The sequence below is a fragment of the Mytilus galloprovincialis genome, chromosome 7 (assembly GCF_965363235.1).
Source record: "Mytilus galloprovincialis chromosome 7, xbMytGall1.hap1.1, whole genome shotgun sequence".
Lineage (NCBI taxonomy): Eukaryota > Metazoa > Mollusca > Bivalvia > Mytilida > Mytilidae > Mytilus > Mytilus galloprovincialis.
The window spans coordinates 75,092,504-75,109,712 of record NC_134844.1 but is presented as its reverse complement, the minus strand read 5'-3'; the positions used below and the strand labels follow the sequence as shown (position 1 = coordinate 75,109,712).

The 17,209-nt window shown below is 32.4% G+C and overlaps 1 protein-coding gene across 1 annotated transcript in view; it reads left to right on the top strand.

Annotated features, from left to right (window-relative positions):
- LOC143083656 (uncharacterized) overlaps positions 1–14,546 on the top strand; it is a 34,350-nt gene extending 19,804 nt beyond the window's left edge. Inside the window, exons 20-27 of the mRNA XM_076259938.1 lie at positions 92–631; positions 973–1,079; positions 2,855–3,308; positions 3,763–4,541; positions 6,249–6,279; positions 7,520–7,788; positions 8,869–8,896; positions 13,778–14,546. Coding sequence (XP_076116053.1) covers positions 92–631; positions 973–1,079; positions 2,855–3,308; positions 3,763–4,541; positions 6,249–6,279; positions 7,520–7,788; positions 8,869–8,896; positions 13,778–14,139 — 2,570 coding nt within the window. The 3' untranslated portion in view covers positions 14,140–14,546. The remainder of the gene's footprint in view (positions 1–91; positions 632–972; positions 1,080–2,854; positions 3,309–3,762; positions 4,542–6,248; positions 6,280–7,519; positions 7,789–8,868; positions 8,897–13,777) is intronic.
- The last annotated feature ends 2,663 nt before the right edge of the window (positions 14,547–17,209 follow it).

The window sequence follows — 17,209 nt, the reverse complement described above, 5'->3', positions numbered from 1 at the left end:
AATAAATCATGTAAATACTATGATTTTTTTTTTTTATTAAATACATATATCAGATAACGTACTCTGTAGTGATGTGTTTTATTTCGTTTAGAAACTTATGATTCCCGTGATGTTGTATACCAAAAGGTATTAATGACGCCAGAAGAAAGAGATGCAAGTAATCCAACAGATCAGTTAGAAAAATCACAAACATCACGTGATTGCCCTTATATAAATAAAAATGATAACCTGAATAATCCAGATGTTCTCCTACAGCAATTACAAGCTATGTCATTGACTCCCCCTTCAGATAATATCGCAAATATATATCCAGCAGCCCTTTCTATGTCACCTCAGACGTCTGTCACGTTGCCCCTAGCCAAACAGCTGCTGAACACGAAAATGGAACCCAAGATAACTAAAGGTGATATCAGGAGGAAAATGGAAAATCTCCTTGAGAGTGGAAAATATAGGATGAAAGTTGGACGACTCATATTCTGGGACTTTGGTGGACAATATGTATATTATACCACCCATCAAACATTCATGACCTACAGAGCTTTGTTTCTTGTTGTTTTTGATGGAAGCAAAGGATTGCATGAACAGGTTTCTGGTGTGTTTTGTTTCCCAGGGCAGCATATGACGCCAGCGGGTAAGTTATAGGTCTTTATATCTTATCCCTTATTGGGTTTAATTTTTTTAGTGTTCCTGGTGAAGATCAATCCAAAAAAGCCAAAATGTCAGTATAATATCACAACATTTAGTTGGAGGGATTAGTATGGTGATTTTATGAGATTGCCATGTCAATGAAAAACTAAACTATACATCTGCGAGTCAAGGTATACCTTTGTGTGATTCTTTTGAAGCAATACTATACCATTAAGAAGTAGGCAAGTAAGATATAATCAATTGACAAGTAAAATGGGCCTCATATAATATTGTAAGGTGCAAAAGCGCAAATGGGTTAATTTTAATCATACTTTGTATTTTCAGTATTTTTACAACACTGGGTTAACTGCATCCTAACTTATTGCAAAGCTGTACATGCAGGCATTCCAAAGATATTGTTTGTTGCTACTCACAAAGACAAAATCCCAAGAGTAAGTGACCTACTGTAAAAGGAATTATATACATAATGTTTTGCTGATTTCGTACAACAATGAGTTCATCGTCGTCATGAGCAAGTGCATATTTATCGACAAGTAAGACAAAATCCATTGCGCAATAGAAAATTAAACATCAAAGATAAGAGCACGATACAGTAGACTATAGATTATGTTCGTGTGACGCACTGCTCGTTTTTCTTTTATTCTGTTTTGTGCACTGTCCTAAATTATTTGAGGTATTTGTTGTAATTCTGTGGTTTACATGTCGAAATGTACTATTGTATTATTTATTGAGGTCTTTCTCTGTCCTAAGTGTTCTTGTATCTATTTGTACTGTATTTCTGTCTTAAAGGTTTGTTTTTAAGGATATTTTTAACATTGCAATTAAGCGCCAGGTTTGGCTTGTTACAACACAATGTTAAAACCACCATTTTTGTCTTAAAATGTCTGTACAAAGCCAAGACTATGGCAGTTGTTGTCTAATAGTTCGTTTCCATGTATGTTGAATTGTTGTATGTTTTTTGTTGCACTTTATTGTTCTTTTGTTTCGTTGTTTTCCTATGATAGTTGATGTGTTTACCTAGGTTTTAGTTTGAATCGATTGGAGACTTTTGACAAAGGTATAGCACTGTTGCTTTTATCTTTCGCACTCTTTTAATCAACATAAATTTCACAAAAAAGAAAAGTTAACAAATTGAGCTTCACATGTTTCGCCCGTCATCAAATTGACTTTTTAAGAGTAAATATATGTTACTAGGGTTTTGTTCAATTGTTGTTTCAATTACAACATTCTACTTTATGAATCTAGCAAACTCGGTTATGTTTCATTTGTTGTATTCGTTATCTAATTGGGGTATCTTCCATTTGTCCACTCTATTATCGAATCGTCCTTTAAAAGGTTAAATTAAGCTTACTCGAGTATGTTTTATATTTGTATCCGTAATCAATTCCCTGAAACGACTAGGTAAAACTTTCTCGAATACGTTACATTTGTTGTGTCCGTTATCGAATCCTTTTTTATATAAAATTGAAAATGGAAATAGAGAATGTGTCTATATCTTGCTATTCGGATATTTTCAATTTGTTTAATCTTTTATTGAATCCTTCTTGAGTAGATTTGATTTTGCTGATTTGGATACCTTCCATTTCTTGTCTCCTAAACAGACTAACTATTCATCACATTTTTCATGTGTCTGTCCATTCACGTCTGCAATAATTGTAGTCGTATATTATTTTGCCATAACTTTAGCCGTTAGTTTTAATACTTTTAATGTCGGAACAATTTATAGCCGACTATAGAGTTTGTTTTTTTTCTTTTCTCACTATTGAAGGCCGTACGGTTGTTTATTATGATATGATCTATTTCTTTTATACGAGCTTCTTGATGATTGACATCTTTATTTTTTTTATGAACTTTTAAATGGTCTTTTCAATTTACTTGAGTATATGGAACTAATGAGAAGAATTACTTAATATGTAGTCAGCAGCTTGGAAGTGTTTAAAAGATTTAAATGTTTGCTGCCTTCCAGATATACATGTAATACACAATTGTCTTTGATTGTTTCATTGCGTTGTATAAACCTTCTAAGTGTTTCAATAAATTTATTTTGTATCTGGCGAAATATGTTGATTCAGATAACCATATCTTATATCAATTTATCAACCTGTAAACATGAACTTGTACATAAAGCAAAATTGAATGCATACCTTATGTCTATAAGTGTCAATTGCTTAAACACCACATCTGATAATTTAGTAACCTTTTATAGGAGATTATTGAGACACAGCGTGAATCTTTATACGTTGGAATAGAAGAGTTATTTAACGACCACGAAGGACGAAGTCATCTGGTACTTGAACAGCGAATATTCATCAATGCAACAGACAAATCTGACCCTGAAATTGAAGTTCTGAAGAAAACAATTACTGACTTAACGTTTGAACATCCATGTTGGGGAGAGAGAATGCCTAATTTTTGTGTTCCCCTTGAGCTTGAGATTGCTGAATTGGTGGCCGAAGGACAGCAAATATTGTCTCTGACCGAAGTCGAAGAACTAAATGCCATCAGCACTATGTCCGTCTTGTCTTATGAACAACTAATCAGTTTTCTTCATTTCCAACACTCACTTGGGAAGATTGTTTATTTTGATACTCCACAGTTGAGAGATTATGTTATCATCAAACCGCTACTTCTGGTGGAAGTAATGAGATCCTTTGTTACAGGTACTTTATTCTGTAACTTCCACTTTGATACCATTCACATTGGATATATGCATAATCTTACTGGTTAAAATATATGAAACTATTTGTTAAATGGTAAGAACTACTTATTTTTAGTAGGCGGAATGTGTAAACAGACAATATCATATTTTTCGTTAAGGAGTTCTCCTTGATTCATATGTAAATTTTACCTTTGTAGAAAACATGAAAAGTTGAAATATTTTAATAGGTGGGTTGGCTTTTAGTTTGGGATTTAAACTTGGAAACAGCATAGAAATACACCATATGGATAAACAATACTACCAATTTTCTTTATTTATGGTAAACTTGTCAGTGATTGTCACTACATTCAGTGTTAAAACATCTTTTGTCGTAAAAATATATGACGTTATATGATAATATAGAACTGATTGTTTAAACTTTCTTGCTTATTCATATTGTTTATTTTATTCTACAGATGTTGCCTTTTGGCCAAAGGACGGGTCCATAAGAAATACTTTTGAAATGATGTCAGGAAGTGGAATAATTCAAAGAAAGGCTCTGTATCTGATTTGGGAACAAGAACAGTTTGAGAAAATATTACCCTATAAACAGTTCATATTTGATATGCTCATCCATCTTGATATTCTATCAGAGCAACGTAGATATGATACTCATACAGGAAGTCGGCAACAAGTGGAGAACTTCTTTGTTCCCTGTATGCTCACACAGAGAAATGAAACGGATTTCATGACACATGAATGCACACCAGAGAAGGCTATCAGTATTGCATTCGTTTTCAAAGGGACAATTATACCACCCGCCTTCCCAAACCGTCTTATCGGCGCCTGTCTAAGTATGTGGACCACAAAGATATATAAAGGAAGAAAACTTATGTTTTCAGGTTTTATTGGGTTATCATTTGATAAGGTACATGACATTGTAGTATGTGTTGAAGGTAACAAGATTCTGCTGTACATAGTGCATAAAACCTCAAATGGGCTAATCGTACCAGATATAGCTACTGGTATAAAGGAATGCATGTTCAATACATTGGAAAGAATATCAGAATTCTACAAATCTACGGTAAATGGCAGCCCAAGCAGCCACACACTACCCTTCCACATTGAATATGGGTGCTCCAGGTTAGGATGTTACATCACTGAAGAGACAGCATTGACAACTGATGAATGGATATGCGATAAACATAAGATTGTACATACTAGAGAAATGTGGAATGTTTGGAATCAAGATCAGGTAATTATGGATTGTGTAGTTCAAGGTAGATAAAATCACAACTATCTCATTAAAACACGAGTGAATAGCCATTAAACCAAAAAATGAGATGAAGATTTTACGATATATAAGAGCAAAACTGACTGCTAAGGAAAAAAAGTGAATTATGCCTTAAATTAGCAAGTGTGTTGTCAGGGTGTGTTTAATACGGGACTGTCCTATTGTAATCGAAGGTAATCAAGGCCTTATAAAGATTGTGTAATAAAGAGTTCAGGGTTTGTAAAAACATAAAGGTCTTGTTGAGAAGGAAAATAAAAAATGCCCTTGTCTGGCCTGTGTGATCTTGAGGTAAAAGGAGAGTAAAAACGTGACTGTTCTGTTGAAAAAAAAGTTCAAAGAGGCCCTATATCAGCTTATAATGTACATACCAGCATAGAGATAAAGTATGCCCTTATACGGTATGTAACATACACATCTTCACTGGTTGTTATATCAGAAAGGTGAAAGTATCCCTAAATCAACACCTGTAGGTAAAATGCAACTGTTGTTAAAACAAAAGACAAAAGAAGTCCTTAACTTGTACATGTGTTCAATCGTTCATATTTTGAGCTATAATATTCAACCTGCCCTTTTTATTAAAAAAAGAACTATCAATCAATGTATTTGATTTCATAGAAGCATGATTCTAGAATAGATTTACCCACGAATATTTTCCATATAAAAAATACCTGCTAACTGAACATTGTTTGGTCTTCCTATGAACTTTCACTAACGCATCTTTCTGTCAAAGGATAAAAACATATGACATACACATTTTTCATGTTTTTAGCATTACGCAAAGTTCCTTTATCGAAATTATATTTGTTGAAAATATTCCAGTTAATCATAAAATATGACAAGGTATATATATATATATAAGAAATAATTCTTAGAAGCCTTGTAAATTTCCAACAACCTTTAGCTTCCATGAATTATTTTGTTTCTTATGAACAATTAAAGTCATTAAAAAACTGAAGCGAGGGTGGATATGCTTTGTGTGTGGCTGTTTTTGTAAAATTCCTGATAGATAAAGCTCAAACATTCTAATAAATCTGTAGCTTGCATGGATTATTTCGTTAGTTATCGCTAGAAAAAAGCTGTTTAATTCTTTTAATTCTCAAACTCAACATTTGCCATATTTAATTTACATGTTTTTCTCGTAAGCTACCGCCTAATCCAAAGTTTGTAATTAAGGAGCCGCCATGTTGACTTGCTGCAATTAGTAAATATTCAAAGTATGCAATAGAAAAGAAAATAAGACAAAACCCACCTCGAAAATCAATTTTGATACAATAGTATACGAATTTTGATGGTTCGCGTAACATAAAACTTTCAACTCTGACTTCATGTTTTTTTAAATGACTTAAATGCGCCAAAAACATTAATTGACTTTAGCAGAATATTATTTATTTATATTTTGTTGATTTTTCCGAGCTCTTGTGCATTACTTATTTTTATTATGCATCCGAATAAGAATAAAAGTTATTTTTTTTTATTTTTTTAATTGCTATTTTTAAAACAATAAAATCGGATAAGGGTTTGCAAATAGATTCCTATAGATATGGATTTACCAAGGAAGTACACGGTGTTGTTTACAAAGCGAAAGAAACTCGTCATATTAGAATTACCTACATCTAAATACAGTTTTGTAAATAGTTTTATTTTATTTATAGCAATATTTTGTTTCAGACTAAAGAACAATGTGAAGACAACTGTCCAGGTAAAAAGTATACTTCAAACTGTTTATTATACTTGTTTAATTCAATATTTATGAATTAATTAGTCTGTGTCTATCATATATTCTATCATACACACAATTTGGTTTCAATAAGAATATAAGATCTAAACTACTAATATTTATATACAATTTATCGTTAATAGATATGAAAAGATGTGATTTGAATGCCAATCAGACAAGTAAACCATTCGAAGTCCACACGGAGCCTTGTCCCACACCGAAAAGCAAGCTATGAAGAGTTCCAAAATTACTATTGGCCATTTTAGTCAAAAAAGTATATTTAGGCATTTTTGTGACATCATAGTGATAACATAAGTGACTTTCATGTATCAAAACGTCGACATTATATTAACAATCATATTTTGTTCTTCATATTTGTGTACCAAATAAATGTCATGTTTTTTCTACCTATCCTCTGAAAATAAACGTCATGTTTTCTCTACCTATCCTCTGAAAATAAATGTCATGTTTTCTCTACTATTATCCTCTGAAAATAAACGTCATGTTTTCTCTACCTATCCTCTGAAAATAAACGTCATGTTTTCTCTACCTATCCTCTGAAAATAAATGTCATGTTTTCTCTACTATTATCCTCTGAAAATAAACGTCATGTTTTCTCTACCTATCCTCTGAAAATAAACGTCATGTTTTCTCTACCTATCCTCGGAAAATAAATTTCATGTTTTCTCTTCATATCCTCTGAAAATAAACGTCATGTTTTCTTTACCTATCCTCTTAAAATAAACGTCATGTTTTTTCTACCTATCCTCTAAAAATAAACGTCATGTTTTCTCTTCCTATCCTCTGAAAATAAACGTCATGTTTTCTCTACCTATCCTCTGAAAATAAATGTCATGTTTTCTCTTCATATCCTCTGAAAATAAACGTCATGTTTTCTCTACCTATCCTCTTAAAATAATTGTAATGTTTTCTCCACCTATCCTCTGAAAATAAACGTCATGTTTTCTCTACCTATCCTCTGAAAATAAACGTCACGTTTTCTCTACCTATCCTCTTAAAAATAAACGTCATGTTTTCTCTTCCTATCCTCTGAAAATTAACGTCATGTTTTCTCTACCTATCCTCTTAAAATAGACGTCGTGTTTTATCTACCTATCCTCTTCATCCCGAGTGGGAAATAAGACCACAACTGCTACAACAAACGTCATGTTTGAAAATCTGTCATCACTAATATTATCATTTATCATTTGTACACCTTTAGGTTTACAAGAAGGTGCATTGAATCAGACACCGAGTGATATTGAACTTCAACGACTAGTTTCACGATGTGATGATACTACAATACGAGAGTTAGCAATATATCTTGGTATGTCTTTTCAAGAATGTGAGGACGTTAGATGTGATTACGATCAGATTATGATGGTTAGATTGAAAATCATGGTCAACTGGAGAGACAAATATAAAGGACGATTTGGCGACATTGAGAAAGCTTTAATAAATATGAAACTTACTACCCATATACTTTGTCAGGTAAGTATTTTGATATATTGTATTTGTTGTTTACATTATATTTCTTTAACAATCATATCAACAGATAAATGTTTGAAAAGGCAATAATATTCTTTCTCTAATTCTATGGAAATTTATCCCTTTCTGAACCCATTGTATAAAAAAAATTAATCAACGTGTGGTTGCTTTGTGATCTCAAAAGATTATTGAATGATTTAAAGGGTCATGACCTTTTAGCTAACTGAATGAATCAAAATATGCTAACAGGTGTTAATGATATTGACAACTTCGTGCAACGTGAAAGGCACTCGAAGGGGATTTTCGGTTAACAAAAAAAAAATGTATTTTTAATCATTAGAGAAACAGATTCTTACATAGTTACTCGTGAATTATCGGATTTATCCAATCTCGATAGTTAAATTAGAGGCGGCTCGGACTTTAAAATTGATAGTTTAACTATCTTGATTGGATAAATTCGATAATCAACTGGTATCGATGTAAGAATCTATTTATAACTTACTTTTTGAAAGTTTTTGGAATGAATTTTTTTTACATGGAAATTGAAAATTCACTGATAGAATGTCCATATCATATCTTCTATAATATCAGCGTGAAGGTTGATAACATATGTTTTTACTTTTAGTGTCTTGTTCATAAAAAAATGTTGATAGCATATCCGTGCAAATTCACCACAATTATTTAGAATGTAGACAAAGCTTTTTTTGTTTGATGCCTAATGATATTTGGTAAGTTTTCAAGGTAACATACATGTCAAATCACATGAACATGTTAAGCTACATACTCTGTCATAAAGTTAACTATTTGCTGTAAGAATATCTTTTATTATTAGCTTTGCTTCAAACATATTGAATCCTAATTAATATGATGGACATATGTAACATGCTTTAAATATTTTAAACATTGGTTATTGTTATTGTCTGTTGGTTATTTTCGTGAGTTAGAATAATAAATGCAAAGAACATAACTCGGGGTAGAAACTATAAATTCATCAATTGCAAACATTCAAAAATATCTGCTTGTGTTGTTAAAATGTTCAGTTTTGTTTCTTCTATGTTATTAATACAATATCAAATTTTATAGGCAAAAAGAATCAGAAAAGGACAATATGGTACGTATATTTTAATCATAACTTAACATTAGAGGCAACTCTGTGTTTAAAACTCATAAATCGAACATTACTGCTTTCTTTTTTTTGTATGATATTAAAGTACAGTAGAGTACAGTGGCTTCGATAATGGTTGTGTTCTATCTCTAATTTACATTATACCAATATTGAGAATGGAGTTTGTATTCATTTTTTATAACTGAAAGATTATGTCATATACTTATGAATTGTAAGGTAAAGACTGAAGGACTTGTGAAATATAAATTTAACAATAAAGTAGCACTTTCATTAAACTCGTCTGTAAAACATACTTTTTATGCCCCACCTACGATAGTAGAGGGGCATTATGTTTTCTGGTCTGTGCGTCCGTTCGTTCGTCCGTCCATCTGTTCGTTCGTTCGTCCGTTCGTTCGTTCGTTCGTCCGTCTGTCCCGCTTCAGGTTAAAGTTTTTGGTCAAGGTAGTTTTTGATGAAGTTGAAGTCCAGTCAACTTGAAACTTAGTACACATGTTCCTTATGATATGATCTTTCTAATTTTAAAGCCAAATTAAACTTTTGACCCCAATTTCACGGTCCACTGAACATAGAAAATGAAAGTGCATGTTTCAGGTTAAAGTTTTTGGTCAAGGTAGTTTTTGATGAAGTTGAAGTCCAATCAACTTGAAACTTAGTACAAATGTTCCCTATGATATTATCTTTCTAATTTTAATGCCTAATTATATTTTTTATCCAATTTCACGGTCCATTGAACATGGAAAATGATAGTGGGAGTGGGGCATCCGTGTACTTTGGACACATTCTTGTTTGTTTTGTTTTGAAAGCAAGAATTGTTTAATTTCAATTTCATTGATTAAAATATTTTTTAAAACTCAACTTCATATAACAAACGTACAGTCATGGGACAAAAGTGAGTTCTCACTCAAAAAATGTCCTATCATTTCAACTAAAGTTGATATTTTTCCAAAAAAAAATACTGATAACTTTATGAGCGATTTTTATAATATAGATACCATTAGATGTAAAAATGTCTGAAGTTTTATTGTTTATTTAGTTATAATTTTCTTTAGTTTGGTTTTCTTCATCTGATCAGTTAAACACAAATGCAAATTTATACGATTTTAATTTGGTAAGAATAATAGAAAACTTTTCAAGAAATATTTTTCTTTGTGCTCATCTCGTCAGAAAATTAAAATTAGCATGAATAATATTATAACCAAACAAAACAATAAAACCTCAGACATTTCTACATCTTTTTGTATCGATATTATGAAAATCGCTCATACAGTTACTTCATAATAATTTTGGGGAAAATATCGATTTAGTTGAAACGATAGGACTTTGTTTGACTGGGAACTCACTTGTGTCCAATGACTGTACTTGTGAATTATGAAAAAATAAAATAAAGTTATTGGTTTTTTTTTCTTGTGTTATCTCCATTGAAAAAAACCAAAAACATCCGTAATGCAAACTAATTTATGCTTAATATAACTACAGTGTATTATTCTTACTTCCAACAACTATGTTTAACTAAAGGAAATACGAATATATGAAAAACTACTCACTGACACATTAGTCACATGGAAAATGTACACACATATTTGCGTTCATGTTTGAGGTTTTATTTATCTACAAAAGAAGGTCGAAAGATACCAGAGGGACATTTAATCTCATAGATCAAAAATAAACTGACAACATGAAAAATACCAACAGACAAATATGGGTACACAAGACAGAAGACACTGCATACAAAAATCTAAAGACTTAGCAACAGCAACCCCACCAACAACTGGGGGTGACCGTATGTGCTCTTGAATGGTAAGCAGATCCTACTCAACATGTTGCACCCACCGTGTAGCTCGTATAATCCCGGTAAATAGTCTAATTTGTAGGTCATGTTCGGGAAAAGGAAACGGATTGTAGTTACGACATAAGAAACATATCCTTATAGCTTAATTTTCACTATATACCGTTTTTTAATTAGTGTTTAGTTACGGGTATAAGAAGGAGAAATCATTCTAATCAAATGTCATTTAGAGTCCTTTCACGGCCGACACTCGGCTAACCGAGAGATTGGTCGGTTAATCTATATTGAGTATGCGGCTATATAGGTGATTGGTCTGTTAATCGGGTTGGTTATACGTCTGTTAAGATTAAAACGCACAATTTAATGTTAAACGCTATCAAATATACAGATTTTTGGTATATTATAAGAACCAAATCAAAAAAAGAAAAATGTCTGACAAAATGATATATATCATAGAACATTTTCCACCTGTAAAAATATTTCATAGTCTGCGCAGTTTTCAGTAAAACTAAAAGGCGTCGCGCAAGTATGTAGTATTGGTGCTTATACGCATAGCATTTTTTTTAATAAAAGGCGAAACAAACAATTTTAGATTTCATTTAAAGGACACAAAATAGTACTTTGGTTCTAAAAAATAAATTGACATTAGTAAATATTTCATAATTGTAATATAACATTAATACTACCACGTTTTAGTGAAAATCATGGAAATAAAGTCTGTTAATGTGTTGGACAATTGAAATTGTGTCAGTTTAGAGTTATTTAGCCACGACAATAGTTTTCCTACCTTTATATTTTTCCATTGAAAAGTTAAGAATGAGATGTGCTTGAGAAAAAAAAATGACAATACGGAGCAAAAGCATCCTTCTAAAGTAAGAGCATTTTTATACCCCCGCTTTTAAAAAAGGGGGTATACTGTTTTACCTCTGTCTGTCCTTCCGTCAGTCCGTCAGTCCGTCAGTCCGTCAGTCCGTCAGTCAGTCCAGTCCGTCCGTCCCATGAATATTTTTCGTCGCATTTTTCTCAGGAACTACAATACAAGGATTTCTGAAATTTGGTTTCAGGGTTTATTTAAGTCAGCTATACCGTGTGATGCGTTTTCAGATTGATCACTTGACAACTTCCTGTTTACCGAGCACTTGTATGATTTTACACATGATAGCCAAGTTGAAAATTTTCGTCACATTTTTCTCAGGAACTACAATACAAGGATTTCTGAAATTTGGTTTCAGGATTTACACAAGTCAGCTATACCGTGTGATGTGTTTTCAGATTCATCACTCGACAACTTTCTGTTTACCGAACACTTGCATATTTATACACTATTAATATTATCCACTTGCGGCGGGGGTATCATCAGTGAGCAGTAGCTCGCAGTTTCACTTGTTATTTTGACTTTCTTTGCATGTTATTGAAGGGTGTGTCACTTCAATACAGCGTGATATGGATTGGCCGGTCATTGGTGCTGGAATGTGCATGAATTTATTATTAACGTTTTTAATCAGCCTTAATTTTTGTGTCTGTTCAAAGTAGCACGTTCTCAAATCCGACTGAAAGTGTCTTTCTTATACAACACAGGATACATATAACGTGTTGTCGTTCTCTTATGCACATGATATTTGTCACTGGACGTTAAACCCTAATTCGTCAGCATCATCCAATTGGTTCTTTTCTTCTATTACTTAATCATATGTTGTTTACAAATCATTCTAAAGAAGTAAATGGAAAGGAGCCAATACAGCTACATTTGGTCATCTTAAGTTTTAATTCATTTTATTCCGTTTAGTTCCTTTCTACATAAGTGCATGGGAGAACTGCAGTTGTCCGTATGTAAACTTCTAGCATTTGTCACCAATATGAGTACATCGCAATCCGTTACTGTTTCAACACCCAGGGGTGTTTCATGTCTGTATTCTTTAAAAATTATTATTTTTCTCCCTTTTTTTTTTAGCAATGCATCACTCTCTATTGTCCTTATTTATTATTTTATATTCTGCGTCTTCATCCAGATTCTCATGTATACCATGAAGGTCCAGATTAGGGGTGTTTTTTATTTCTATATTCTTTAAATTGTTACGTCACTTTTCTCTACATTTTATTTATCTTTCTCTATTCTTTATATTTTAGCATCCCAATATATTTTACTAACTGATGTTTACTTACATTACGACGTTTATATTATCTCTGATTTATATACTGGTTACCAATGCAGATGACCAATTGGTGTCATTCATGACAACTAAACAGAATCCACATGATATATGCAACCATTCTTGGATAAAAATCAATATTACTTAGTATTACACTTTTTGAAACTAATTTTCATCAATTTTCAATTTCCATTGTCTGCATTGTTCATTGTTCATGTGTTGTTTCCGTATATTTTATGTTTAATTTATCATGTGTTGTTTCCGTATATTTTAGCCGCTCGTCTTGAGCCTACCCATTTGATCCGATTACACCCCATATAGCAATAGAATTATACTTTTATTGTCATTGATAACTCTTAACAGACCAATTAACAGACCGGGTTTTATACATCCGACCCATTAACAGACCGTGTTTTAAAAAAAAATTGATTTATGTCACCAAAATACAGATTTTCGTATAGATTTTTCCACACAATGGTATCAATATGGTAAACAAATATAATGCCTGTCTTTTTTCGATGTTCAAAATATTGCATGGAAGTAAATTCAAGCAACGTGACATTTTGTGTACATTTTGTGTGTGTAAAATGTGCATAAATTTATTGATGAGTAACCCGCCTTTTCATTTTATAGATCGTACATCGAAGCTAGAAAAATAATAATTACACCACTGGATTCAGTACATTGAATGGTTTTGTTAGACATGAATAAGTTTTATGATAAACATATATTTAAAAAGTTATACAATGAAACATGCTGAACTTTCAATGATTTTCTCGATAACGCCTGATTAACAGACTTTAGCCAACCCGATTAACAGACCAACCGCCGATATAGCCGCATACTCAATATAGATTAACCGACTAATCTCTCGGTTAGCCGGCCGTGCCTTTACAATATATGTGTTATTAGCTTGCTTACTCTTTACAGATATCAGTGAGGAAAATATGGATTTAATTCCAACAGATGAAATACTTGATGAGCTGGCACAGGTTATAGGCGTGGTGTCCTTCCAACTTGGTATAGAATTAGGATTATCTATAACATCATTAGATAACATACGGTACAACAATGGACGGAATTTAGTAGCACAATGTAAAGAGATATTATTCAAATGGAGAGAAGATCAGAGAGTCAGACCAACCATAGCTGTTCTTGTCCATGCTTTGGTAAATGTCGGAAGAGGAACTCAATGTTTGGAGGAGATACTTAAAGATATAGGAGCATATTCCACAAGAGGAAACCCTGAATCGTTTTCTTCAGAAGAAATAGAACCCAACGCTTTTACTTGATAACCGAACGTTATACGATTCCTTTTCTTGGCTGTGTTAAAACAGCTCTTAAAAGACTTACATTTATATTTTATTATATGATGCAATCATTTTCAGTCTTTCAGTCATTTTTCGGATTCATAAACTGCGGTTAATTCAGGTATTTTCCGACAGTTTAAAGAGTGCTGAACTGATGATTGCAAGCAGTTGTCTGAAGAGAAGTGACTTGGAAGCAGTGTTAGATAAGTCTGAAAATTTACTGAATGACTACAACAAACTGGATAATTTATTGTGGGATCCATGCATATTTTGTTATTTTGAAAATGACAATTAAATATGAAAATTTATTTCGAAGTGATTAAGTTGTTTGTTGTCATCTTTACATATGTTTGATTAATTGTGCCAAAAAAATAAAGGATATAGCGTATTGTTTTTTTTTATATATTTGGTCAATTAAATGTAAAAGTACTTCGTTGCAAATGATCGCATTTTAGTTTGCTAAATACATGTAAGAGTTGAAGAAAAATATATAGATTGAAATTAAATACGACGAAAATCACAAAACAATCGTCTACAACCAAGCAAAATATAAAGGAAAATACGAAAAAACAAAAAAAATAAAATAAATGCAGATGATCTTAGGAGCTTTGATCCACCAAAAATTAGCAAATCGACTTTTCAAAATGGGACTCTTTTTTTTCTGCCATAGTATTTTCCCCCTTTCTCTTAACCTGTTCAAGAAAATACTAAACGGGAGTTCTGCAAGTGAACGAGTCACAAACTTCTAATATAACCGTATAAAACTTTTGTAAATGTTATCCTAAATGCTTAAAAAATTGTCAAGTAATCGTTACATTATGAGCTGCACTGAAACAAATTGTGTTCAAATAGATATAGGAAGATGTGGTGTGAGTGCCAATGAGACAACTCTCCATACAAATAACAATTTAAAAAGTAAACCATTACAGGTTAAAGTACGGCCTTCAACACGGAGCCTTGGCTCACACCGAACAACAAGCTATAAAGGGCCCCAAAATTACTAGTGTAAAACCATTCAAACGGGAAAACCAACGGTCTAATCTATATAAACAAAACGAGAAACGAGAAACACGTATATATTACATAAACAAACGACAACTACTGTACATCAGATTCCTGACTTAGGACAGGTGCAAACATTTGCAGCGGGATTAAACGTTTTAATGGATCCAACCCTTCTCCCTTTTTCTGAAACAATAGCATAACATAAAAACAAAGAAAAACATACGATAAAATATCAATTGGCAGACTTAACTCAATCAAAAAACCTATGATTAAACAATGAAAAGCACGTATTTATTTCATTGGCCTCAATTTTACAAATTTCCTCTGTCAAAGCTTACATATCTGTTTCAAATCATATTCAGAATGAACACACGTTGACAAATAGTGTAATCAAACCAGACCACTGTAAGAACAGAATATTGACAGACTTCCAAGAATCTCAATGAAATAGATGTTCCAATTGATTTAGTTATGATTTGATGAATGAATAAAGGTTAATGTTATTAACTGCTCAAAATGAAAGGTTATGCTAAGAAAGAACATATACTATAATCATGGTGCAGATTTAAAAAAAAAAAGGAAAATAATGAGAAATAATATAGATATTTTAGAAAATGTATCTATACTACAAAAATTAATAAAGGGGGGTTATGTCTAAAGCATTTATGATTTCCACGAGCACAGCACGAAATATGGTATATATTCTTGACAACTGAACAAAGTGTAGTAAAAAATAAAACCTCTGCAACATTAAACGAAAGCTTTAGAAAGTTAATGATAGATGGAGAAATGGATTAATCTTTATTCTTATAAGGTTTTATCTGTAAAACTAGATTTAAACATAGGAAACGTCATAAAGATGTGCAAAACTTTTTCTGTTTGTAATTAGCAACTGTTTCCTTATTTTGTCAAAAAATATTGTGGTCGGTTCAGTGAGACCATATTCATTCGTTTCTATCTGCTTGTATTGTTTACCATCAGGATAAACCACAAAGATATTTTTAGAATCAATCCCGATTACAAACACATTCCCTCTATCGTCTACGGTAATTCCGCCTGGTTTCTTTAAAGCATCATTCTTGAACTCCCAAACTAGTTTTTTCCTTTTTAAACAAGATATTGTATTTTTAGAAGGCGCTGTATATACAATCATATCACTCTGGGATGCAATATATGAGTCTTGCGACATTGATGTGTTCGGAATATTGGTACGGCTAAAGTCTGTACATGATAGCAGCCATATACCAAATTCGGAACAACAACAAATCGATGATTCACCATCGAAAGCAATGCCAAAGGGTGCGTGAGGTAGTCGAACGAACCTTTTCACTTTTCGGTTGGTCAAATCAATAATCATAATACCAGTTGTCATATAATAATTTCCAGTACTAACAGCAACTGTTTTGTCGTCTATACATGCTAAATCGAAGGCACTATAAGGATGTGACAATTCGATAGTATATTCAGTCTCACCATTTGAGTTAACTGTCACGAGTTTCTGTCCATATGGTTTGTTATCCGTAAAAAGATACCCACATTTCTCAGGTACACAGCATCCCGTAGTTTGATCACATGATGTTTTAAGTTCCCTCTTAAATTTGAATTCTATATTTTTGATAGATCTGTTTTCGTCTTTTACAAATATTTGCGCTTGTCTGTCTTTCTTTCTGACTATCTCGATTCCTTCAGAATGATAGCTTTCAACCATTATTGAACCTAATTTCTTGACGTTTGTTAACAAATCCTGTATCCTAATATCAACAGTAAAATCCAAGCCAATTTTTTCTATGTTCTTATCTTTAACTACACCGAGAATGCATTGCTCTTTTTTTGTGATATTCTTCTGAATTTCTCTCATACCCAGGAATGCCTGTATATCGGAAGCATGCATCTTCATGTTTTCGATTTCTATGTTGCACTGAATCATCTCTTTGTCTTGGTCATTGAGATAGGTCACGATTGATTGGATCTTTTCAAAACATTCCGCTTCTATTCTATCAAGTTCTCTCATGCAATCTTCTTGCAGCTTATCAAGGTGCAGGTTTAT